The 27,882-nt window shown below is 43.3% G+C and overlaps 1 protein-coding gene across 1 annotated transcript in view; it reads left to right on the top strand.

Moving 5' to 3' along the window:
* The window catches only part of kdm4b (lysine (K)-specific demethylase 4B), a 96,072-nt gene that overhangs the window by 14,748 nt on the left and 53,442 nt on the right, over positions 1-27,882 (top strand). Inside the window, exons 6-8 of the mRNA XM_083648013.1 lie at positions 11,934-11,983; positions 21,235-21,338; positions 26,654-26,791. Coding sequence (XP_083504139.1) covers positions 11,934-11,983; positions 21,235-21,338; positions 26,654-26,791 — 292 coding nt within the window. The remainder of the gene's footprint in view (positions 1-11,933; positions 11,984-21,234; positions 21,339-26,653; positions 26,792-27,882) is intronic.

Below are 27,882 nucleotides of genomic sequence, written 5' to 3'. Positions count from 1 at the left end.
ATTCAAAAATAAGGTGGATAGTCGAGATTGGAGGGAAAGAACCGGATGACATGCAGCGAAGTGCAATTTCTTGAAATTGGCAAAATGATCTCCCCGGGCAGTACGAGAATTTGACTAAAAATACCCTGAAGAGATGGCTTTGCCAAGCTTCTCATTTAGTGTCACGACCTGTTAAAACCTGTAATCGGAAATGGCAGTATGTCTGCCTCTCTGCTCATGATGTGGAAGTTGATGTTGTAAAGTTATCTGTGGTTTGAGATAACAAAGACACATCAGCAGGACACATGGCTGTCTGTCGCGGGGAACGAACTGATGACTTCTCTCTTAAGAGACATAGGGAATACAACAACAAGTCCCATTTCTCCAGCTGCATCTCCTACCCTCCCTCCTGATTCCTCCACTTGCCTTCATCTCCTACCCTCCCTCCTGATTCCTCCACTTGCCTTCATCTCCTACCCTCCCTCCTGATTCCTCCACTTGCCTTCATCTCCTACCCTCCCTCCTGATTCCTCCACTTGCCTTCATCTCCTACCCTCCCTCCTGATTCCTCCACTTGCCTTCATCTCCTACCCTCCCTCCTGATTCCTCCACTTGCCTTCATCTCCCCCCCTCCCTCCTGATTCCTCCACTTGCCTTTGCCATGTGTTAACACTAATTCACTCAAAGATGGATGACATCTTTCTTTAAAGATGAATGTCTCTTCTCTCTGTCTCTTTGCTCCGTCTCTTTGCTCTATTCACTCTCACACGTTCTTGCTCTCTTTCTTGGTTTTCTTGCTCATTCTTCTCTCTTCACGCTGACCAAACCTTCATTTGTCTGAAATAGGGATGTCAATTTTCGGTTAATTTCACTTTCGATTAACCGACGCTAATAATCGATTAACCTATCGGTTAATTCATAATTTTTTAATATAAAAAAAAAAATTTTTTTTTTTTTTTTTTTTTTTTTTGTCTATTTACTCAATGAACTCATGCCCAAACAAGGCGTGTCTATTTAGATGCTGAAATGTTAATGCTTTTTGTGTTAGAATTTCTAACACAAAAAGCATTAACAAGCATTAACAAAAAGCATCAACATTTCAACACAAATGCTTTTTGTGTTAGAATTTGTAACACAAAAAGCATTAACATTTCAGCATCTAAATAGACACGCCTTGTTTGGGCATGAGCTCATTGAGTAAATAGACCAAAAAAAAAAAAAATTTTTTTTTTTTTTTTTTTTTTTTTTTTAATATTAACTGATAGACCGACAGCAATAACCGAACAACGACGTTAGCGACGGTTAATCGATTAACGGTTAACCGTTGACATCCCTAGTCTGAAATGGAATCATCATTTCACACTTTAAAGGATCAGTGTTAATTAGTGACGCGTATAATTGCTGAAAATAAGAATTGTGTGTTTTTCTGACCTTTAGAATTAGCCGTTTATATCTACATAGCTCTTCCACGGAGCCCGCCATGTTTCTACAGTAGCCCAGAATGGACAAACCAAACACCGACTCTAGAGAGGGCCTTTTGCCTTTTTCTTGGCCACCGTACACACTTTGGTTGCAATCTGCAATCTCACCGATGGATGCCGCTAAATCCTACACACTGGTTCTTTGAACGTGTGTGTGTGTGTGTGTGTGTGTGGGGGGGGGGGGGGGGGGCAATTACAGGAGGATGTTAAATGGTACAACCACCCACCCCCCCCCACACACAGACAAAATAAAAAATGAACACACAAACACACTCTCTCTGTGTGCAGCCGTTTGTGAAATTAACTCCATTCCCCCTGCAACTCTGCTCCCATCAAAGTCATACCACCACTAAACACACACACACACACACACACACAAACACACACACAGTAGATCTGCTGTCACTTTCTCCCTTTTTCTCTCAACTCTATCACTCTTTCTTTTCATTGGCCGTGCGTACGTTCCCACACACACACCCACCCGCACCACAGGAGGTCTGCTGTCAGACTCTTAACAGAGCAGCCTCGGAGGCGGAGCTTGGTGAAAGGAGGGGGGGATTGAAAGAATATTTTGAAGTGTAGCCTGGCTGTGACTCCCCGGGTCAGGACCATCCCCGTTGCCAGGATCAAATGTTGGCAGTTCACATTTCTGCAAACAGTGTTGTGTGAACAAAAATGACACACATGAACAAAGAATTGACCTGTTTTACGTTTGCTAAATGGGTGGGCGTGGCCACGGAAGAGCCATCAAATTCGATTGGTGGTGGCACTTTAGGCATAAAATGACATTTGCTGCCACTGGTTGACTGGTTAGCAGCCCCCCTCCTCTCCCTAATGCTATCTGACAGACACACTCAGCAGGTACAGCTGCTCTATCTGTGTTTCTGGGTCAGGAAAGTAAAGTTTGTGGTTACTTATGCAGTGATGAAATGATAGAAATGATAGAACATAAAGACAGCTAACAATACATATGAATGATGTCATCTCCCTCCCTCTCTCCCTCAATCAGTAAAAAAAAAAAGAAGAAATCACCTTGTTTTGACCTGTGATTGTATTGCCCCCCTGTGGCCAATCAGTGTCACTTTGATGGTGAGATAGCCTGGTAAACCAGCCCGTCACGTGAACTCACATTTCATTAGGTTCTGCGTGACGGTCTGGCCCCAACTCTTCACCCAGTCTTTAGCAGGGGCGGGAGCATGGGCGGGCCTTGACAGACAACTCCTTCAGCCAATCAGCGTCGGATTCAGTCAAACCCAAATCCACTCGGGAGAACGGCAAAAACATATTTTCCCGCCGAGAAACTCCGCGGTTGCGGCGATACTCCTGTACTTGTTTAATTGTTGTTATTGAAACTATTTCTGCAAATAACTGCACTTTATGGCTGTTTAAACTAGACAAACGCTGACATTACTCCTCCAGACGATCAGGCAAGGAGGCGGCCATTATTGTTTTGTTAGTGCAGTGCTAATGGCGTTCCTGATTGGCCAACTTGCGCTGTCAATCACAGCGCAGTCGCTGATTGGCTCTTCCGCTCTTCCGCTTCTGCTAAACCCCCCCACTGGCTTTGGGGCCAGACCGTCACGCAGAACCAAATGAAATGTGAGTTCACGTGACGGGCTGGTTTACCAGGCTAGTGCTGAGATGCTTTGGTTGTTTTTCTGAGAGATTGCATCATGTAACTAAATGGATGAATATTTAGCACCCTGCGCTGCCAACATGGAGAAGAATGTGCCAAAATGCACCATATTAAGTGAAATGCAGTATGCAGACTTTTGCTGAGGTGTCATTTCTGAGGGTTTTCAGCTGGAAAGGTTCCACTGTTGACCATAATTAATTTGCACATGGTGTGTTTATATGGTTAATTTGGCCTAAAGCAGTTTGCCAACTGCCTGCTGTCAAATCCGCTGGAAATGAATCTTGACTGGAAATCATATTTCCATGTTATTAATCTAATGTGTTTTGCAGTTTCCTTTGTAAAACTCCCCAGACCTGCCAACTGGTGTTAACACGAACCTGACACTCACAACGACACATGTAGTAGAAACTCCACATAATTGGAATTGCCTTTGGGCGAATGACTGAATGTGTTATTATTAGTTGGCATAATGCGGCTTGTGTTGTGTCACATGCCAATTAGCCCTAGCCGAGTGGTGCGGCGCACAAACCTGCTTCACGTGCCAGCACAGATCTGGCCTGAGGCTGCTTCACATGCCAGCACAGATCTGGCCTGAGGCTGCTTCACATGCCAGCGCAGATCTGGCCTGAGGCTGCTTCACATGCCAGCGCAGATCTGGCCTGAGGCTGCTTCACATGCCAGCGCAGATCTGGCCTGAGGCTGCTTCACATGCCAGCGCAGATCTGGCCTGAGGCTGTGTCACGCTAACTGTTTTAGCTTGTTTTAATTGCATCCGTCGTGGTAAATTTAAATATTTGCAGGCAGAGTGTGAAGGGAACACCAGCCAACAGCAAATGCTGCTACATTTTTACGGTTACTGGTCGGGCCAAGTATCTGTGCTTAATGACTGCGCTTATTACTGGTAAGCTTGTCTACTCTACAGTCTACCAGCCACTTAAACAGGTAACCATCTAGCATTCTGTAACTGGGAATTGGGGGCGTGTGTGAGTCCGGCCTGAGAGCTCTTGTCGCATGTCATTCCCCTCTTTCAGCCAATCGTTCTTGTCCGTTTCTATTGTCAACTTGAAAATCAAGCCAAAAATTGCAACAACAACTTGCAGCTGGGAATCTGTCACAAACTATGGCCAGCAGATGAAAAAGATATAACCTCAGTTAAGAAAGCTTCAGTGCATCATGATGGGTTAGAGTTACAAACTCAGATGATATATAAATTGAGGCAGGACTACTAACATTGTGATGGCTGTTCTTCCTAACTGGCCATTTCAAGCTTTAGTCTACAGATGGCAGTGTGGCACTGCAGCTTGGCGTGTCTGGATGAAATTACTCTCTCTTTCTCCCTCTCTTTCTCCCTCTCTTTCTCCCTCCCTTTCTCCCTCTCTTTCTCCCTCTCTTTCTCCCTCTCTTTCTTACTCTCTTTAATCACTTTCTGTCTTGAGCCCTCTTTCTCTTTGTCTCTACTGCAATGTTTGTTGTCTCTGTCAATCTCCCCATCTTTCTATTGCTGTCTCTCATGTTGTTTTTACCCACAGTGCATTGTGCCTGACATCTCTCTCAGAGGGGGGGGGAGGTTAAGCCAACCCAGAGGAAATAGTTGCAGTAATAAAGAGGGCTGTAATAACTCCACGAACGGCTCAGATTTGAGCTCTGCTGCCTCCCTCCCACCACGTTTTATAGATAGACTTTCTAAACGTAACATGATTTTCACTGGTTTGGTAAAGTAAACACTTTACTGACCAGTACTGACTTGCAGTATCAGTGTATACTGTTGTACTTTTTTTTTGTATTGGAGCCCTAATCCTGGCAGTATTTGTCTCGCTCTACACAGAACCAGGACCACAGAGAAGTGTGATGATAGTATACAAAAAAAGTTACTGCATTTGCTTGGTTTTCATTTCTTTGAAGTGGGGAATTGAACCGGAAACCTTCTCCTTACAGTTATCCATTCTACTTGCAGAGAGTTGCAAGAGCTGAGAAATATGAGGAAATATGAGTTTCCACCTAAAATGCTGTGATTAGAATAACATTTTTTTATAGTCCCATTATGTAGGTTTTCTATTTGGAGAAACTGCGGCCCCACAGTTAGAGATGCTAACGTTAATAAATGCTACACTTCCCTGTTTGTACGCTCGGATATCCACCTTATTTGACTGTTTCTGCTTGTACTCTACTTACTTTTTTGCAGTGGTTATAACTTGATTCACTGGACAAAATGGCTCTAAATATCCCCAAATGTTGCCTCAACTGGCTTTGCTTTATTGAGAGAAGTGGCTACTTGTGCCGCTAATCAAGCTAGCAAGTGATAAACAAGTTTCACTTCCTATACTTCCTGTACTCCACAATTAAATTGTTCCGTTTGTCAACGGAAAACTTTTACTCTGAAGGAGCTGCGCAGGAAATGGAGTTAAAAGTTCCAGGCAACTTGACATGCTCTGGATCGGAGCCTCAAATTTACGTGCTGCAAGAAACAAGCATTCAGGGAGTGGGAATAGAAGTCTATTAGAAGTCAGTATGCCATCAAAATGATTTAAAAGCTGTTCTATTCAGGTTAAAAAAAGTTACATATTGGGGCATTAAGTACAACTTTTCAACAGCCTTGTTTAAGTGTATGCACCCATAGAAATGTATTGTAAGTACATAATAGCACTGTAAGCCGTTTTCACACATGCCTACAGGAACATTGCCTGTAAATCAATATCGGCCATTTCCCGGAATTTCCCTTCACACCTGGGGGCTCACATGTGTGAATATAGCAGTCAAATGACCTGTATTAGGGGGGGGGGGGGCACTGCAGAGCGGGTGGGGAGTGACGTGTGCACTTGGATGGGGAATTGTCCTTATTTTGGGGGTCGGCAAAACTCCGATGGTGAAATAAGTTCGCTTGTCACACAATAAATCACACTCGTTTGACTTAAGAGGGCATGTAGCCTATGTTCGTTGTATCCTTCACATTCACTCATGGGCTGCAGTGCAGAGTAGTATCCAGGCAGCGTCAAGCCAGCGTAATAAACACAGCCGATTTCCCCCCTCCCCTCTCTGCTCGAGAGAGGCCAGTCCTTCAGTCCTCCGCACTTCACAGCAGCCCGACACAGGACAGACACAGCGAAAATGGCAGCGGCTTGCAAGCCGCCCAACGTAGAGAAAGCAAATGCACGAAGCGAAATGTGGAAGTAGTTTGCTTTGATGTGCGCGAATGATTAGATGATGCACGCTGGAAGTGAACATTAAGCAACGTGTGTACACCTCGCCCATGAGAGAAGGACCGGCAAGTGACTTGACACGTTTCACACTTGGGTCGCTCTGCCAGCATACCGGTACTGTCACTACCGAGGAGCTAGTAAAAGATCAGCGATCGCGGGGGCGCGCTTGTGCCGGAAAACAATTTTCACACATGAAAGGCATAGACCACTTTCTGGTCATTTCCCGGTATAAAGCGCATGTGTGAAAACGGCTTAAGACACTTAAATGACACCATGTTGGTTTGACCACGTTGTACTTGTTTTCTACCTTTCTAAGTTCACCGCAGTACTTTTTCATTGCTTAATGTTCTGCTTCATGTACTGGAATAAGATGTTCTGCTTCATGTACTGGAATAAGATGTTCTACTTCATGTACTGGAATAAGATGTTCTGCTTCATGTACTGGAATAAGATGTTCTGCTTCATGTACTGGAATAAGATGTTCTACTTCATGTACTGGAATAAGATGTTCTACTTCATGTACTGGAATAAGATGTTCTGCTTTATGTACTGGAATAAGATGTTCTGCTTCATGTACTGGAATAAGATGTTCTACTTCATGTACTGGAATAATATGTTCTACTTCATGTACTGGAATAAGATGTTCTGCTTTATGTACTGGAATAAGATGTTCTGCTTCATGTACTGGAATAAGATGTTCTACTTCATGTACTGGAATAAGATGTTCTGCTTCATGTACTGGAATAAGATGTTCTACTTCATGTACTGGAATAAGATGTTCTACTTCATGTACTGGAATAAGATGTTCTGCTTTATGTACTGGAATAAGATGTTCTGCTTCATGTACTGGAATAAGATGTTCTACTTCATGTACTGGAATAAGATGTTCTACTTCATGTACTGGAATAAGATGTTCTGCTTCATGTACTGGAATAAGATGTTCTGCTTCATGTACTGGAATAAGATGTTCTACTTCATGTACTGGAATAAGATGTTCTACTTCATGCACTGGAATAAGATGTTCTGCTTCATGTACTGGAATAAGATGTTCTGCTTCATGTACTGGAATAAGATGTTCTGCTTCATGCACTGGAATAAGATGTTCTGCTTTATGTACTGGAATAAGATGTTCTACTTCATGTACTGGAATAAGATGTTCTGCTTTATGTACTGGAATAAGATGTTCTACTTCATGTACTGGAATAAGATGTTCTGCTTTATGTACTGGAATAAGATGTTCTACTTCATGTACTGGAATAAGATGTTCTGCTTCATGTACTGGAATAAGATGTTCTGCTTCATGTACTGGAATAAGATGTTCTGCTTCATGTACTGGAATAAGATGTTCTGCTTCATGTACTGGAATAAGATGTTCTACTTCATGTACTGGAATAAGATGTTCTGCTTCATGTACTGGAATAAGATGTTCTACTTCATGTACTGGAATAAGATGTTCTACTTCATGTACTGGAATAAGATGTTCTGCTTCATGTACTGGAATAAGATGTTCTGCTTCATGTACTGGAATAAGATGTTCTGCTTCATGTACTGGAATAAGATGTTCTGCTTTATGTACTGGAATAAGATGTTCTGCTTCATGTACTGGAATAAGATGTTCTGCTTCATGTACTGGAATAAGATGTTCTGCTTCATGTACTGGAATAAGATGTTCTGCTTCATGTACTGGAATAAGATGTTCTGCTTCATGTACTGGAATAAGATGTTCTGCTTCATGTACTGGAATAAGATGTTCTACTTCATGTACTGGAATAAGATGTTCTACTTCATGTACTGGAATAAGATGTTCTACTTCATGTACTGGAATAAGATGTTCTACTTCATGTACTGGAATAAGATGTTCTACTTCATGTACTGGAATAAGATGTTCTACTTCATGTACTGGAATAAGATGTTCTGCTTCATGTACTGGAATAAGATGTTCTACTTCATGTACTGGAATAAGATGTTCTACTTCATGTACTGGAATAAGATGTTCTGCTTTATGTACTGGAATAAGATGTTCTACTTCATGTACTGGAATAAGATGTTCTACTTCATGTACTGGAATAAGATGTTCTACTTCATGTACTGGAATAAGATGTTCTGCTTCATGTACTGGAATAAGATGTTCTACTTCATGTACTGGAATAAGATGTTCTGCTTTATGTACTGGAATAAGATGTTCTACTTCATGTACTGGAATAAGATGTTCTACTTCATGTACTGGAATAAGATGTTCTGCTTTATGTACTGGAATAAGATGTTCTACTTCATGTACTGGAATAAGATGTTCTACTTCATGTACTGGAATAAGATGTTCTGCTTCATGTACTGGAATAAGATGTTCTGCTTCATGTACTGGAATAAGATGTTCTGCTTCATGTACTGGAATAAGATGTTCTGCTTCATGTACTGGAATAAGATGTTCTGCTTCATGTACTGGAATAAGATGTTCTGCTTCATGTACTGGAATAAGATGTTCTGCTTCATGTACTGGAATAAGATGTTCTACTTCATGTACTGGAATAAGATGTTCTACTTCATGTACTGGAATAAGATGTTCTGCTTCATGCACTGGAATAAGATGTTCTGCTTCATGCACTGGAATAAGATGTTCTGCTTCATGCACTGGAATAAGGGCGTTGCAAAGTGTGACCAGAATTGTCCTCCGATTTGCCGCATTAGCATAAAGGGCTGCCTCTGTCCCTAATGGTGTGTTTTTAGTGGAGGTGAGTTACTGTATGAAATAGGGATGTCAACGGTTAACCGTTAATCGATTAACCGTCGCTAACGTCGTTGTTCGGTTATTGCTGTCGGTCTATCAGTTAATATAAAAAAAAAAAAAAAAAAAAAAAAATTTTTTTTTTTTTTTTTTTTTTTTTTTTTGGGTCTATTTACTCAATGAGCTCATGCCCAAACAAGGCGTGTCTATTTAGATGCTGAAATGTTAATGCTTTTTGTGTTAGAAATTCTAACACAAAAAGAATTTGTGTTGAAATGTTGATGCTTTTTGTTAATGCTTGTTAATGCTTTTTGTGTTAGAAATTCTAACACAAAAAGCATTAACATTTCAGCATCTAAATAGACACGCCTTGTTTGGGCATGAGTTCATTGAGTAAATAGACAAAAAAAAAAAAAAAAAAATTTTTTTTTTTTTTTTTTAATATTAAAAAATTATGAATTAACCGATAGGTTAATCGATTATTAGCGTCGGTTAATCGAAAGTGAAATTAACCGAAAATTGACATCCCTAGTATGAAACCTCTTTAGAGGTGTTCTCTCAGTCTAGGTTACAACGCCATTCACAGAGAACAAACTAAGCAAAAGTGGACTGACAAACACGTGGCTGGAGGCGACAAACGGAATGTAAATGCAGAGCAAATAATGAAAACAAACCTAAAGACACCATAGAAGTGTACATTCAACCAATGTGACGCTGAACACTGATGAGAATGACGGGTTTGTTTGTGTCTGTGAGAGAGAGGGGGTTAGGTAGGTGTGTGTGTGTGTGTGTGTGTGTGTGCGCGTGTGTATGCGCGTGTGCGTGCGAGAGAGAGAGAGGGGGGTGGGGGTGTTAGGTGTATGTCATGGGTGATTTCCTCTGTTGTAACGCTGAGGGCTGTGAAATGAGCCAGCCAGCACTCCCCAAACGGTCATTTCTCCACTGCCCTTCACGTTCCCCTTCCTCTCCCCTTCAAAGTGCACTTTACTCCACATTGTAGGCATCGCCATCATCTACCCCGACACACTCTGCCAACTTTCAATGAGTGTTACGCTGCCTGGCACAAGCTTCAATTCTTAAAGTGTCTGCATGTCCCGCAAAAACTGCACCTGGCAACTTTGCAAATGGGCTGTCTTGTTGAAAAATGCTACCTTATCTGTAAAGGGGAGATTTTTGTTCCATTTTCATTCAGATATCTTGAGGTGAAAAATATTTTCCCCTCACCAAAATTTAGCCAAACTTTGGAGTGGTATTTAGCCCCCTAACAGTATGACCAATGGATGCCTGTCATCTAGTTTCATATGATACCAGAAACGATGCCCGCTACAGCCTCTGAAAGATGGTAATGTGATAAATTACCAATTGGGAGCACAGCGCCAGCGGGAGAAAGTTAAAAAAAATTGGGAGACTCCCGCGAAAATCTGGACTCTGGAGTTTGGCAGGTATGCCTTGGCAGCTGCACATGGCAGTGAGAGAGAGGCAACGTCTGAAAACTGATTGAACTTAAATACACAGAAATCTGTGCACGGTGACGTCGGTAAACCGCACACAGCACAGCACGCTCATGTTTGCCAACTTGGCAAATATCTAACGTTGGTGAGTCCAGTGTTGGATTTCACTCACTTTTCCATTCTTCACGTCCTGTGGGCTCAGATGCACCCGATGCCAGATTGTAATTTGGACATATAAGGCGTCTCTACAGGGAGTTAGGACACTGTTCTCTATTCAGAACCCCTCTTGGTGATTGAGGCTGATTTTTAAAAATCAGTGAAGAGTGAAGACTGGATTCAAAAACCTTTTTTTATGTTTGCTCTTATAAAAAACACTCCACAGATTGTCAACCATTGACAATCTGTGTCATCCATGCACACATGACATCACTGGTCCACAACTTAACTCAAATCAAAAAAAATAACTGTAACTTATAAAAATAACTGTCAAACTAAATGAACGCCTGCAAAACGGTTTACAGTTTTCGGATATGCTACTGATTTTGTAATGATACAAAGCCGGTTGAAAATTGGCGGTCCTTTCAAGACCTCTTTTTGTTGTTGTCTTGTTGGTTTTAGACGTCTTAAAAAACACTTTGCTTTGTGTCTTATTACAATGAAGGGAAACAAACTGCCCAGTCACGTAGAACGATCTGATAGGTCTGCAGATTACATTTTCACATCTATTTCATTTGCAAATCCACTCTTAAAAAGCCCTTAGTCTTTAGATTTGACTTGATAACACTTACACACACCCTGCTGTGGATCACCAGTCGTAGAAGAAACCAAGGAGGTCACGTGGCAAAGCCTTGAAAATTATGTAGCAAATATTCTAAATATATATATATTATATATATAATATACTAAAATGTTTATATATAGTAGGATGGAAGTGCTGGCAAAATAATGATATAAGGGCTAAGCAGAGACGTGAAAGGAATATATCTATTTGACTTCAAGATGAGCAGTTTTAAGGACAGATTTGAAGTGGCCCTCGGCTTGTCTCTCAAAATATACTATGTGGCCCTCCACACAGTATTGGTTAATCAAGCAAGTTCAATTCTCATTTTATTCCATCCACCTAATGATGCTTGTCCACAGTTTGTGGACAAGCATCAAGTAGGAACAACACAGGCAGAACTAATGTTTTTAGATGGTAAACAAAATCGTGTCATTTTTATTTTATTATTATTATTAAAAAAAATGATAAGCAGCTGGCCCCACGGTATTTTCACATTATCTAATCTGGCCCCCATTCAAAACAGATTGGACACCCCTAGCATAGATCAAGTATAGGAGGAAGATATGGGAGAGCATGTGCTTCAGGGGGTGAGAGGGGAGAGTGTTGCTGTAGAAGTCATACCTGTCCCTCTGGTAACAGGATGCTCTGTCCACTGAATTGATCCTCTTGTTCTCCTCTCTCTGCAGGTATGCTATCCCTCCTGAGCATGGCAAGAGGCTGGAGAGGCTGGCACAAGGTGAGACACTCCTGTTACACTTTCACTTTGTTTATTCTATTAACACATACTCTTATGATGCGTTTGCGTTACCGGCTACAAAGTGGCCTATTATGCACGTCACATTGACACCAGCGGAGCAGAAAAGTGTTGCTGGGTGTTCGCTGAGGTTTCATATTTCATGTCGTATCGAGCACACAATTTCATATTGTCAGCTTTGCATTTGTCTCGTTTTTATTTTGTTTAGTTCTCGTTAATGATTCAACATAATAATAATAATAATAATAAAGTAAACATAACGACTTTACCCTACTTTCCTTCTACTCTGATTGTTTTCCTTCTGGTCCGCTCAAAGAACGACCCACTCAAACATAACAGGGTTCAGTGAGTATGTTTACACTAAACAGCGTATTCCATTTAGAATTAGGCCTTTTTCCAAATAAGGCGTTTTCCGATGAAAGACTTGTGGGATATGGCAATATTATCTGGGTTTTAGGAGCATTCACTTGACATGTATATTTGGAATATGCGTCTCAACTGAGGTTTTACCGTGGTTTGCAACACAGCGTCTTGCCTGTCATGCTTCATACTGCTGTCATGCTTCATACTGCTGTTGGCTAGGGTAGGTAACTGGTGATTTGTGTCTTGTTTATTAGTTTGTTAGCCTGTTAGCTTGTTTTATTCTGGATTGGGCTTCTAAATGTGTTTTTCCTCGGATTTTGGCACAAGGGATAGTAACATCTTGTCCTGTGTATTAATTAATACTGTGTTACAGGTTACTGAGTTGTTACTGAGCTCGGTCTAGGGGCAACAAATTGCGTGGAACCTCGCAACATGAAACGATGTGGCTGTCATTAAGGACTGGGAGTGTAGCTCACCTGGGGTAACCGGCACGTTTAGACTCAGGTGCTGCGTTCTTCTCCGGACAGCTCAGCCGGTAGAGTGGATGGTGTTCAGTGTCGAGACACCATCCCGTTCATGAAGACTTAACACACCTAACAAACAACGTCATACAAAGAAAACGAAAAAAGGGGGAACCCGCGCCAGATGCTCCTCTTCTGTATGAACACGTAATGCTCAAGATGGCGGCTTCCGGGCACGTTCTATCCGTTTCCCGTCACATCACTTCCTGAGCCAAACCCCCGTTCCAATAATGACGGCCAGAAATAGAAAAGAATATGTACGACGTATAACAATGAATGCTACCATATCTATGAGGGAGGGTAGCGAACTGTAACACCTGTTTACTGTGTGCTGCAGCATGTGCGTTGTAAACAAACCAACTAGCCCAAAACAAAAGCCCACATTTCAGGTTGGAAGGAGACATTTCTACTTGTAATGTTATTAAAGACTTGGATATCAACAGGTTTTTATGTTACAATAATATACATTTTCCTTAGCCATATAAAGAGCTTAGTATGAATTTTGTCTTTTTTTTTCCTGAATAATCAAACTCTTGGACAGATGAATTCTCTGGTTTTAGCTGCCCTGCCTGTATCTGTCTCCAACGCTCTCCCCCTCTCTGTCCCGTAAATTGCCTCCTTGTTTCTCCTTCTCTTCCCTCCACTCACACCCTCCTCCTCCTCCTGTTTAGATCAATGAGGATTAGCTTGTATATTGCATGTTGCTCAGAGAGCGAGGCGGGGGTGGGGGTGGGGGGGGGTACCTTGTATATTGCACGTTGCTCAGAGAGCGAGGTGGGGGTGGGGGGGGGGTACCTTGTATATTGCACGTTGCTCAGAGAGCGAGGCGGGGGTGGGGGTGGGGGGGGTACCTTGTATATTGCACGTTGCTCAGAGAGCGAGGCGGGGGGGGGGGGGTGAGGGTACCTTGTATATTGCACGTTGCTCAGAGAGCGAGGCGGGGGTGGGGGGGGGAGGGTACCTTGTATATTGCACGTTGCTCAGAGAGCGAGGCGGGGGGGGGGGGTACCTTGTATATTGCACGTTGCTCAGATAGCGAGGCGGGGGGGGGGGGAGGGTACCTTGTATATTGCACGTTGCTCAGAGAGCGAGGCGGGGGGGGGGTACCTTGTATATTGCACGTTGCTCAGAGAGCGAGGCGGGGGGGGGGGTACCTTGTATATTGCACGTTGCTCAGAGAGCGAGGCGGGGGGGGGGTACCTTGTATATTGCACGTTGCTCAGAGAGCGAGGCGGGGGGGGGTACCTTGTATATTGCACGTTGCTCAGAGAGCGAGGCGGGGGGGGGGGTACCTTGTATATTGCACGTTGCTCAGAGAGCGAGGCGGGGGGGGGTACCTTGTATATTGCACGTTGCTCAGAGAGCGAGGCGGGGGGGGGGTACCTTGTATATTGCACGTTGCTCAGAGAGCGAGGCGGGGGGGGGGGTACCTTGTATATTGCACGTTGCTCAGAGAGCGAGGCGGGGGGGGGTACCTTGTATATTGCACATTGCTCAGAGAGCGAGGCGGGGGGGAGGGTACCTTGTATATTGCACGTTGCTCAGAGAGCGAGGCGGGGGGGGAGGGTACCTTGTATATTGCACGTTGCTCAGAGAGCGAGGCGGGGGGGGGTACCTTGTATATTGCACGTTGCTCAGAGAGCGAGGCGGGGGGGGAGGGTACCTTGTATATTGCACGTTGCTCAGAGAGCGAGGCGGGGGGGGGTACCTTGTATATTGCACGTTGCTCAGAGAGCGAGGCGGGGGGGGGGGTACCTTGTATATTGCACGTTGCTCAGAGAGCGAGGCGGGGGGGGAGGGTACCTTGTATATTGCACGTTGCTCAGAGAGCGAGGCGGGGGGGGGGGGGTACCTTGTATATTGCACGTTGCTCAGAGAGCGAGGCGGGGGGGGGAGGGTACCTTGTATATTGCACGTTGCTCAGAGAGCGAGGCGGGGGGGGGGGGGTACCTTGTATATTGCACGTTGCTCAGAGAGCGAGGCGGGGGGGGGAGGGTACCTTGTATTTTGCACGTTGCTCAGAGAGCGAGGCGGGGGGGGCTGGTGGGATTTGCCGCACTCAAAGCACATTAAAAAGAGAAAAAGACTCACTGTTTGTCCTTGACGTTGTGAAGAGCTGGGAACAAATTGATCAGCGCCAATGTGTAAACTCCGTGTTGCTTATCCGTCTTTCATAATGGACTGGTTGACAAAACGCAACAGAAACTCACAAGCAGATGAGCTCATGGTTGCACAGTGTTACACAGTGGCAGGTTGCCAGTTTGAATCCCAGACTGGCTGGAAGAGTGAATGAGAAACGTCCCTCTTCCTTGACCTAAGCCCCAGATTGCAGTTGAAGCTAATCAGTGTCCAGCATTAGAAGACTGCTTGTACTGGTGAAATCCCAGGTGTGAATTTGGCCAACTGTGTGTGAGGCTAACGTGTTGCTGAGGGAAAAGATTTCTATGTGATCCGGTTGAACAATTCAGTCACGTTCATCCTCCTCATGCCATAAAACCCTGAGAGGGAACTTGTGTTGCCCAGTGTTCACATGGAGAGAGAGGACAGTGTTCACATGGAGAGAGAGAGGACAGTGTTCACATGGAGAGAGAGGACAAATGAACAAGTCCAGATTGTGTCCAGTCCCATGGCTCATTTGTGATGATGACTTACAGACACCAATTATCATTTCTTTTGATTTGAACGTGTTCTCAGCTCTCCGGCTCCCTAGTCGCTCAGCCGCCTTCATCTCTTCTTTGGAGAATACAGTGACATTAGACTCGACTAGCCAGCTAACATTAGAATTACAATTCTTATACTATTTTATGATTATTATTATATGGTTTATACCTCTATGACATAGATGTTACATAGACGTGCTGCATATACAGCAGCAGTGTGATTTATTATAGAATGTGTGTTAATGATTATGAAAGATTCTGATTTACAGTAGTACACATAATGCCATACATCACTATATCACAGTAAAACATTAGATGAAGAACCTAGAAATTCTTCCATCATTAGCATTCATTTGCCTACGAGAAGACGATTATGGGAGTTGGAAAAAACATACCGTAGATAAAATGTGAAGATTTAAACCTTTAAAAAAGCACATCCATTTAAATTTTAAATAAATATGTGAGAGCAGTGTGTTGTGTTTCTAAGAATAAACCGCTCCAAACATGATATATATATATGATTGATTGATTTTTATTAAATGTGTCATGCACTTGACAGTGCCCAGCCCTCATGGGCTTACAAGACACACAAATTATACAGTACAACATACACCAACGCCGCAGTAATAAAACTTATATATATATATATATATATATATATATATATATATATATATATATATATATAGGGCATTTTTATTACTCTACATATTGACATTAGCATTCAGTCAGTCAGATTGCAGGCTCGTCTAAGCAGCTGGCGGTAGGAGGAAAGCAACGTTGGTTAACAAGCACCCACTGACCTATCAAAGCCATCGTGGGCACAGGCAGCCAACTGTTTACGAGGTCCTAAAAAGACGTTACGAGCATTGCAGGAATGTCTAATAGGACGGAGACAATGATCTCGTTACTCGAAAAACTCCACTCCAAACATTTAACAGAGTGGCTGTTATCAGCCTCTCATCTCCGCATTATTTCAGTCACGGCTTCAACTGTTTTCGGGTGGAGAGGATTGGAGGCAGGGCTTAATTTTCAAACTCAAAAGGACAGGATGAAGCTTTAAGTTAATATTACCCCGCGGAGAGCTCAGAGAGCCAGCTGCATTTGAATGGGGATTAATATCCATCCTCCGTCTGAAACACATTATTCACCTTTATCAGCTCCAACAAGCAGGCAGGCAGGAGAGAGAATAGAGTCCCTCTCTCACTCTCTTTCTTTGGGGGGGGGGGGGGGGGGGAAACAATGCTATGAAAATGAAGGATGAAATGGGCACCGATTATACTGTCAGTCGCATTAAAGTTGAACCGGGCGGAGGCTGCGGGCGCGCCCCCCTCTGAGGCACCGGCGGGTACAGACGGTAAAGAGAGAGAGAGATTGAGTGACGGAGGAGAAATTCTTGCTTTTGATTATGCAAAGGCCCTCTCAAGCTCTCTGTCTCCCACAGCCAAAGAGAGTCTTTGTTTCTGAAGAGAAAACAAGTGGGTGTTTTGAAAACTCTAAATGTCAGAGAGGGGTATTTCATGGTCTCAAGAGAGTGTGTGTCTGTGTGTGTGTGTGTGCGTGCGTGCGTGTAGAACAGTAGAACCAAACTAGAACACATTAACTTCTAGCATCTCTTAATCAACTAGTTAGGAGACTCCTCTTTGTAGCTTTCAATAGCTAACAGTGGTCAAACTTATTTTTCCTTCCCCAAAACAGTATTCAACTGCAGCCGTAGTTTAGTATGCATCCTTTTTGTGGACAACTGTAACAAACAATATCAAACATAAGCATTTAATATTGAATCACTATTCAAACTGCCACGTCATCAGAAGTTTCTCTTTCACTTAAAGGTCCCATTCCGTGCAAAAGCTGTTTTTACTTGTAAATGCATATATACTGCTGTCAGCCCTCCCTGTAATGAGTGGTCACACGCTCAGAACTGCCACAGTTGGATTTGTCCCTATCCAGCGTCCCTCTGCAGTCTCCTCCAAGCCACACCCCCAAACGCTTTGTTTGCCCAGAGGGGAATCTGGGGGAATCGGGACGTCACTAGCTTCCTCCTGCATACTGCGCGGGTCTCTCTCACACAAGCTACCTGCACCATTTAGTCTATAGCCACAAAATTAACACTTCTAGCTGGAGCGACGCCAACTGTACGTGATCCAGCAACTGCAGAGGTGCATTCGGTAAGTCTAGGCATTTTGAGATGTCCTCTTTAGCGTAGTACCGTTTAGTTAACGATAACTCGCAACCTAGCGTGCTGGTCCACAGACGCTAATCTGATTGGCCGCTGGGAGCCTGGGGCGGGCTCTCCCTCAGCGGCCAATGGGAACTGTTAGTTCTGAATATATTATAGAAACAAGCCGTTCTTGGGAAGCAACCAGAAGAGGGAGTGAGAACTCCGTCACAACAAACGGGTTTGCTATATTTTCGACAGATTAATCCAGAATCATGTTTTATGGACCAGAGACACACGTTTTTAAGAGGTTACAGCTGCACGAATTGGGACCTTTAAGTTCTCCTCTGCCAGTCGACAGGCCGGTGACCCCAGGGTGGCGGAGGCGAGGGATCAGGGGAGTGTGGGTCAGGAAATGATTATGATAATGAAAGGCTTTCTGAAACCAGCGCTGCGTCGGCGCCAGGCTCTTAACTGATAACCTCACAACTCACAATTACATCTCTTCCATTTTCCTGCTGCCCGCTACCCAGCCACACAGCTTTTAGATGTAGCGGGGGGGAAAACTCACAAGGCCAAAGAATTCGAAAACCGCTTTAAATTAAGATCCTCGTCGTCCGTTGGCTTGAGATACAGTCGAGACGAGCCACACAGCGAGGCGCGTTGGCAGGTCGGCACATTGGCAGGTCGGTTGTAATTTAGAAACTTTAATTAAATTTGAGGCAATCTGCGTACCATATTTGCCGGGGGTGAAGTCAAGCCATCTCATCAGGTTTTTTAAGCTGTGATAATATGGCCCGCCTGCAGTTTTTGTCCTGTCATTCTCGTGCCAACAAAACAATCAATACCACTAGACTGGGTTTCTATGCAAATCGATAAATGTTGGGAAAGACTATTAATATTTACAGGTTTGGGAATTTCCCAGAAAGTCTAGAAAAATGTGAAAAGCTATTATCCTGATATACATTCACATTTTTGTTTTTATACCCACTGGCATTTCAGATTGTGAAGAATGCGTTGAAGAATAATCGTAGCTGTAGTGATAAGGCCTAGTTGACAGCCATATTCCCCAGTGACTATCACCATACATATTGAACACCACAGTCACAGTGACTATCACCATACATATTGAACACCACAGTGACTATCACCATACATATTGAACACCACAGTGACTATCACCATACATATTGAACACCACAGTGACTATCTCCATACATATTGAACACCACAGTGACTATCACCATACATATTGAACACCACAGTGACTATCACCATACATATTGAACACCACAGTCACAGTGACTATCACCATACATATTGAACACCACAGTGACTATCACCATACATATTGAACACCACAGTCACAGTGACTATCACCATACATATTGAACACCACAGTGACTATCACCATACATATTGAACACCACACAGTGACTATCACCATACATATTGAACACCACACAGTGACTATCACCATACATATTGAACACCACAGTGACTATCACCATACATATTGAACACCACACAGTGACTATCACCATACATATTGAACACCACAGTGACTATCACCATACATATTGAACACCACAGTGACTATCACCATACATATTGAACACCACAGTGACTATCTCCATACATATTGAACACCACAGTGACTATCACCATACATATTGAACACCACAGTGACTATCTCCATACATATTGAACACCACAGTCACAGTGACTATCACCATACATATTGAACACCACACAGTGACTATCACCATACATATTGAACACCACACAGTGACTATCACCATACATATTGAACACCACACAGTGACTATCACCATACATATTGAACACCACAGTGACTATCACCATACATATTGAACACCACAGTCACAGTGACTATCGACATACATATTGAACACCACAGTGACTATCACCATACATATTGAACACCACAGTCACAGTGACTATCACCATACATATTGAACACCACACAGTGACTATCACCATACATATTGAACACCACACAGTGACTATCACCATACATATTGAACACCACACAGTGACTATCACCATACATATTGAACACCACAGTGACTATCACCATACATATTGAACACCACAGTGACTATCACCATACATATTGAACACCACAGTGACTATCACCATACATATTGAACACCACAGTCACAGTGACTATCACCATACATATTGAACACCACAGTCACAGTGACTATCGACATACATATTGAACACCACAGTCACAGTGACTATCACCATACATATTGAACACCACAGTGACTATCACCATACATATTGAACACCACAGTCACAGTGACTATCGACATACATATTGAACACCACAGTGACTATCACCATACATATTGAACACCACACAGTGACTATCACCATACATATTGAACACCACACAGTGACTATCACCATACATATTGAACACCACACAGTGACTATCACCATACATATTGAACACCACAGTGACTATCACCATACATATTGAACACCACAGTCACAGTGACTATCACCATACATATTGAACACCACACAGTGACTATCACCATACATATTGAACACCACAGTCACAGTGACTATCACCATACATATTGAACACCACACAGTGACTATCACCATACATATTGAACACCACACAGTGACTATCACCATACATATTGAACACCACACAGTGACTATCACCATACATATTGAACACCACAGTGACTATCACCATACATATTGAACACCACAGTGACTATCACCATACATATTGAACACCACAGTGACTATCACCATACATATTGAACACCACAGTGACTATCTCCATACATATTGAACACCACAGTCACAGTGACTATCGACATACATATTGAACACCACAGTCACAGTGACTATCTCCATACATATTGAACACCACAGTCACAGTGACTATCTCCATACATATTGAACACCACAGTCAAATAGTGCTGTCATTGCCAAGACTGATAAATGACCTGTTTTATTTGTCTTGTCTTGGTGGATGTTTTGTGCTCTTCCTCAACCTCTAGCATTTCATCTTTTCTTTTAATGTGGATAAGACTGTCAGCTAAACCAGTGGTTCTCAAAAACCCAGTGGTCGTTGAGGGGGTTCCAGGGGGTCCCCAGCAAAAAGGGGAATCATTTATTTTCACTATACTTGACAGAGTACAATGACAGAATGTATGAGTATTTTGCTCATGGGTGTCATATATTCTTTCTGTAATAAAACACCTTGAAGCAAACAATCTTATCAGATGGGGGACCCTGTGACAAAATCTTATCAAATGGGGGTCCTTGGTATAATTTGTGCCATTTTAGGGGTTCTGGATGTGATCCGTGATCTAATGTCTGAAGGTTTAGGGGTCCTTGATGTGATCCGTGGTCTACTTTTTATCAGTTTAGTGGTCCTTGACGTAGGGGGGGGGGGGATACTTCGCTAAACATTAACATTAACCTAAAAATGTCAAGAAAGTGTAACAATTTTGTTGTCGGTGTTGCCCCCTGCAGGCTTCTTCCCTGGCAGCTCCCAGGGCTGTGATGCCTTCCTCCGCCACAAGATGACGCTGATTTCTCCATCCATCCTGAAGAAGTATGGCATCCCCTTTGACAGGGTGAGTGGAGACGGCTAAAACATTTCACTTTGTTCATCACTGTGGGGAGATTGGGTAACAATGTTGGGTGACAAACACCACACAGGCTCTGTCTCATTTCCTGCTTCCTGCTGGAGATGACTGCCGAGTGCGAGGTTTGCCCCGCCCTCAAGTCAGGGCCCAGCCAATCATCCGCTCAAACATGTGACAAACATGGCTACTAACCAATCCGACCGTGCCAAAATGTTGTTACCATATGTGGATTTGACTCTGTGTTTTAAGCTGATAAGACAGGTGTAAAATTATCTTGTTACTATGTCCATAATTAAAACGATGGAAACTTTAAAAAACGGTGCTATAATAGACTTCAGATCCTTAAAAACCCGTCATTCATCATATCAATCACAAGAATCTGACGTTTTTTTCTTCTTAAAACACAATTATAAAATGCTGTTTTAGCTTATAGAAACTGTAAGTATAGTTAAAATAAAGTACTACTGGCCTGCATCCCCTTTGAGTCAGTCAAACATTTATTTGCAGGCTTTTGTGGATAATAAAACATCAATGATGACAGACACGGCAATTATTGCGGTGGTCACGGTAGAAAGAAATGTCGGTGTCATAAGTTATTGTACTGCAAATAGTAATATGGGTTATTGTCCCATGCCTAATTGAGTTATATCCACTTTAGCAGCCTGCTAACATTACCTCTTCCATCCCCTCAAGTGCTTTGCAACTGAAAAGTGTTCTAATGAGACGATCCACTCTGTCCTTACAGACACTTTCCTCCTCGTGTGAAACAGTGAGGAGGGACGACCTCATGACACCCAGCTTTATTCTCCTGTTTCTGCTACAGGAAATTAATCACCATGATCACCATCATGTTCATCTTTTTTTTTAGCCTTTTATATTTTTGTCCTGTGAATATGCAGGAGGCAATAAAACAATCCCTCACAGTACAAAAACTAATGAACGATTAAAAAAATAAATAATGGGCGCGCAGTGCAGGCAGACAAAGTTCCTCACTGTCGCACTTCATTTCCTCAGTCATTTATCTCCTCTTTCACCCCTCAGGATGTCATTATCACAGCGAACACGTTAGCGGGTACCCTGCACACCTCCCTCCATTCATGTGTCAAAATAAAACAGTCTTCTTACTTTGTTGTGAGAGGCGAGAAAGGGCTGTTTGATATCCAAACTACTGCCTTTTTAGTTGAGGAAGTTAACTGCTCTTCTCAGCTTCTGCCCCTGTTTCCCCCTCCTCATGCCTGTCACCTCACCAGACTTGATGTACCTTTTGGTCGCCTGGATCCGTGCGTGACAAGTCCACATCCACAGAGACTATATTGGGCTTAAGTTCTGGGGCTACATCTTGAAGAATGTGCTCAACTTATTCCTCGCGTTTAAAAAACCCCAAAACTTTCTCATAATGAGGTTGAGCTAAACACCCCCGGCAACATTTATGTTATGCTGGAGAAAGTCTGTCTTTTTAAACCAGCAAAAGTTGCGATAACACTTCTTATTTTTACATGCAGTCGAATTGATGTTTAGCCCTGAAACCTCAACAAGAGCTATTGTTTATGAGCATGGGAGACCTGGCAGTAATGGTGGAATATATTTTAGAATTGGAAACTTTTGGGAACTTTACTGATCCCCGCGGGAAATGGGGAAGTTGCTGAGTAATAATTGGATAAATCAAATAACAATAGGTTATAAATAAATAATGGGAGTTATGCTACTACAGGATATATTCCAACACTCCGACATAATTGAACTGTATGAATGAAAATGTGCAAACAAAGTCTGGAATCCAGCAGTCAGAGGCAAGGTTTAATTTTAGTTATATAATATACTTAAAAAAAAAAGAACAAGTTTGTACCAAAGTACTTTACAGAAATTTGTTATAAAAAAAAAAACAAGAATAAAAATGCAAAGACTAAAAGTGATTTTAAATACCCTTTTTGTATGGTTGTTTGGAGTCTGGTGTCGAGGATTTATATTCTGTACCAGACGTTTCATCAAATGTCTTGCATTTGATAAAATGTGCAGTATATACTATAGGATGCATGAAGATGCTCATACTCACACTAATGGGTCTACAGAGGGGAGGGGCTATTGAAATACTGACCTGATTAGTGGAAAGGTGGCTTTGGCTTGATTGTCACATGACATGTAGTTTGGTGTGAAATTGCCAGATTGATGATTCTGAATTATATTTCAGTTTGTTACCTTTTATTTTCATATTGGCACCAAGTCCAAAACACTGACAGACAATTAGTCAGAGCGGAGGCTGGTTTTGGCAGGAGGCTGCTGAGGGACTAACTGAGCCGTGACTCCTCCCACCTGAATCTCCTCACAACAACAACACAACACAACAACACAACACAACACAACAACAACAGAAAAATCTCCATTTGTCATTTGGGTGTGCTGACTTCATCCTCCCATGCTCACTGGCTCCATGCTAATCACTTCTCTACAGCCTGGAAGAGTCCAGCAGCCAGCAACCATCTCCAGCCAGAGAGGGAGGAGAAGGAGGTGGAGAGGGAAGGGAGGAAGTTGGGGGGGAGGGGGGCACAGATGGAGGAGTGAAAAGGAGGTGGAGGAAAGGTAGAGGCAGAAAGAGAGGAGAGCTAGAAGGCACTGGCAGGTGAGCAGAGAGATGTGCTTACAGTCCGACTACAAAGAAACATGGAGCTAACAGACGAGCCATTTCACAAGTTGCTTGGAGCGTCGTTAACACGATTTTCTTCAACCGTACCGACAGATTTTCATGCAAATTGAAATGACTTCTCCTATGGCAAGTAAGCACTGGAAAGCTCTCTCCATATCTGATCTGGTCCCCCCCCCACACACACACACACACACACACACACACACACACACACACACACACACACACGCACACACACACACAGCCTACTTATTCGCTTAACAGCTGTTAAAGGGAATGCTACCTGATTACAATTTTAAGATTGTCGACTTTTGAAAAGTTCGCTTAGAATTTGTGCAAACACTTGACGGGAAATGTAACTTAAAGGAGAACTTACCTCCAAAACACTTTTTTTCAGCTTTTAACCAATATATATGACTTTGGGGGTGATGTGTGAAGAATTCTGGTCAGAATTTCCACATTTGACACCAAACTGTTGCCATTTTACCATTTGTATCATTTTTCAGCAGCATACCTGGCATAAGCGCCCTCTAAGGGTGTAACACTGCTTTTTTTTTTCTCAAATGAATGGGATATTTGACACGTCATGACGTCATGGTGAACCAAAGACTATGGGATTTCAAGATAGTTACTCCCCTACTCCCCCTGTACCCTTTCGGCTCCTCACAACTCCAAGCCTATTGCCATGATGTCACTTGACCTGTTAATTTATTACAATCGCCTGTTATTTTCCTACCAACTCCTATGTAACACAATACTATCAATAAACGCCACTATAATCATAAACGGAAGGACATAGCAAGTAAATCATTCCCAACCTTTTTCATACTAAGGGGCCCTATGATGAGATTTGGTCTCATGTAAATCTTATTTTTTATTTTTTATAGCCTAGATATGATTTTGTCCAGAATTCCATATAATTAGGTTGAGAGACAACGAATGCTGGAATCCTCTCAAGGACGACTGGTGGTCTTCTGTGCCCCTTTTCGCTGGGGACACAGAGCTGCTGCACTGACTGCCCGGAGGGAGGGAGGGGTTTATTGTGTGTTTGCAGCAATCAGCTCCGAGAGCCCAGCATCAAAGTGAGAGCCTCAATTTCATCCTTCCGCAAACAAATCTTATCACAGCGCACATGTAAAATATAACGCTATACTACGACGTGAAAGCAGCAGCAGCTCTGTGCTCTCAGAGCACAGTCTGACATTTCCGCGGCTATCAGTCCGACTTGGAAGCACTTTCTCTCGGCCAGTCTGCTCTCTCATGCACCCGCGGGGGCGCGCGGCAGCAGCACACAGCAGCAGTGAGAGGCGGGGGCTTTCAACAGTCTGACATTTCAGCAAACAAATCTCGTCGCAGTTTAGCGGACATGTAAAATATAACGCTATACTACGACGTGACAATGTGACAAAGCTTCTCTAAACATATCGGCTAATATAATATCATCACTGTGTACAAGCAACGCCAACTTTTCTGGAAATCAAGTCAGCAGAGCAGAGCGACTGGCTCTGTCTGTGTGTGTGTGCTGCTCGGGGGGATTCGCATGGGAACAGTGTGAGGAGGAGAAGAGCTCTGCGCTGCCTCCTGCGCCCTGAGAGGAAAAATCAGAGGTGTTGTAACTTTCAACAAGAATCACGAAAAGCCCCAAAACGCAAATTAAAAACGGATTTCATTGCGCGGTTTATCTCTAGTTAGACGAGGGAATTACGTGGAGAAATCTCGCATTGTGTTACCCCAGAGCGAGAGGTTTGTCCTATTGTGGGTGTGCTGCTGTTAACGAGCCCATGTCACTTTGCTCTCGTAACGTAGTTTGAGTAGTTTCCATAGAGATACATGCAGAAAAATAATTAAATTTCTAGTTCGCCACTGAATTACCAAATTGATCTAACTTTCAACCATTTTGAGCAAAGCTCTTTCCAAACAGGCCACCAGCGTTGGCTAGTTGTTGATATTTATAAAGATATGGCCCCTCTCAAATAAATTATTTTTGAGGCAGTAGGCAAACTGTAATGGCGTCGATTTCCGAAAAAAAATCTGGACTTGAACACAGCCAAAGAGTCCAGTATAGACAAGAGTATATGTCATTTCTTGGTTTTTTCCATAGGTATTTTCAAATCACTGTTCTAATACATATCTAGGGGGTAAGTCCTCCTTTAAAGAGCGGGAAAGGAGTTAAGAGGGAGGAGAGAGAAAGGAGGAGGAGAGAGAAGGTCATGAGGGTGCAAAGGAGAGAGGAGGTTGGAGGAACAAAGAAGAGAGGAGAGGAGAGGAGAGGAGAGGGTGAGGGAGGAGTGTTCCTCCGGCTGCTCAGCCTCTGCTTCTGACGCCACGCTTCATTTCCTGAAGTGTGCCTCACGTCACCATCGTGACAGATCCCTCTCACCTCTCCCTCCATCAAACACTCACTGTAACAGTGTCAGCGTCTTTTTATTTGCCTGCAGCAGCCCGTTTATGGCTGTGGCAGACTATTCAACTTTCTGTTTGTTTGTGTTTTTTTTAATACTTTTTTTTAATATTACTTTATATTTGGTTATGGCAGAAGCAAAAAATTAAATAACTTGATGCCAGCCTTTTCTTTAAAGAATCTTAACTTCTGTTATTTAGACATGCAGTATAACCTTAGCCTGAAATGTAAATGTGTGTGTGTTTCTCTCTCTGTGGACAGGTAACCCAGAACGAAGGAGAGTTCATGATCACCTTTCCCTACGGCTACCACGCCGGCTTCAACCACGGCTTCAACTGCGCCGAGTCCACCAACTTTGCCACCCTGCGCTGGGTGGACTACGGCAAGATGGCCACCCAGGTGAGAGCACACAGGCCGACGGGGTTCATCTGGACCAATGGGGTGACGGTTGAGGAAGAGTTTCAGTGGCCAATTTATGAAGGCTTTGAATTCGGGGGCGATAATCTGTTCACAGAGTGAAAATTGTTTGCAAACGACTGAAATCTGGTGGACAGATTTACAGCCCTAGGCTCAGTGATCAGTTTATTAGATTTTAGTGATTGTTTCTGCCATCAAATGATTTTCGCTCGAGTCAAAACTATGATGCTGCTGGCTTTCATATGCTGGCGGGAAAGTCCGTCATCTTTAAATGCTGCTAAACGGCATAAGGTTCACAAGATATTTTGTGTGCAGAATCTTCACTTTGAAGAAGTTTGGTCTGATGTCAGATTCAGCAGCAGTGAGACGACTTCACAGCATCCCCGGCTCCAGCTGTCAGCTCCTGAGATCATATAGAAATATAAACGCAGTGTCTGGTTGTTTTCTACACACTGTCTGTTATTGACACAAAATATACAGTACCATCGCGTCCTTCCACTTAACCCATGACCGCCTCCCTGCCCCGCGGGCCGGGCCTGGTTTTCCGGACGGGACCCCGACCCCCTTGGGAAGAACCCTCGCTTTCACTTTATTCCTCTTTGTTTCCTGCCTTTCTTCTTTTGTTTGTTTGTTTTTCTCCTTGGCCAATTCCCCCTGTTGTCCCGGTCGTTGCTCCACCGCCTCTGCCCATCTGGGGAGAGCCGTAGACTAGCACATGCTGCCTCCGAAACATGTGCCGTCTCCAGCTGCTTCATTTCACCTGACAGCGAGGAGTTTCACCGGCAGGATGTAACGCATGGGAGGATCACGACCAGGACTCGTACCCCACCGGCTTCCCACCCACAGACACGGCCAATTGTGTCTGTCGGAACGTCTGACCAAGCCGGAAGTACCACTGCCGGGAATTGAACCCGGGTCTCCGCAGTGGTAGGCGAGTGCTTTTACCTCTACACCAGTGGTTCTCAAATGGGGGTCCGCGAAAAGTTTTCAGGTACTTTTCTTTATTTTTTTTTATTTTTTTTATAAAAAAAAAATGCTACATGTTTACTTATTCCTTCTCAAACTACTTCCTA

Source organism: Poromitra crassiceps, assembly GCF_964638095.1.
Source record: "Poromitra crassiceps genome assembly, chromosome: 12".
NCBI classification, from domain to species: domain Eukaryota; kingdom Metazoa; phylum Chordata; class Actinopteri; order Beryciformes; family Melamphaidae; genus Poromitra; species Poromitra crassiceps.
The sequence above is the reverse complement of the archived record's forward strand: the minus strand, read 5'-3'. Positions and strand labels throughout refer to the sequence as shown.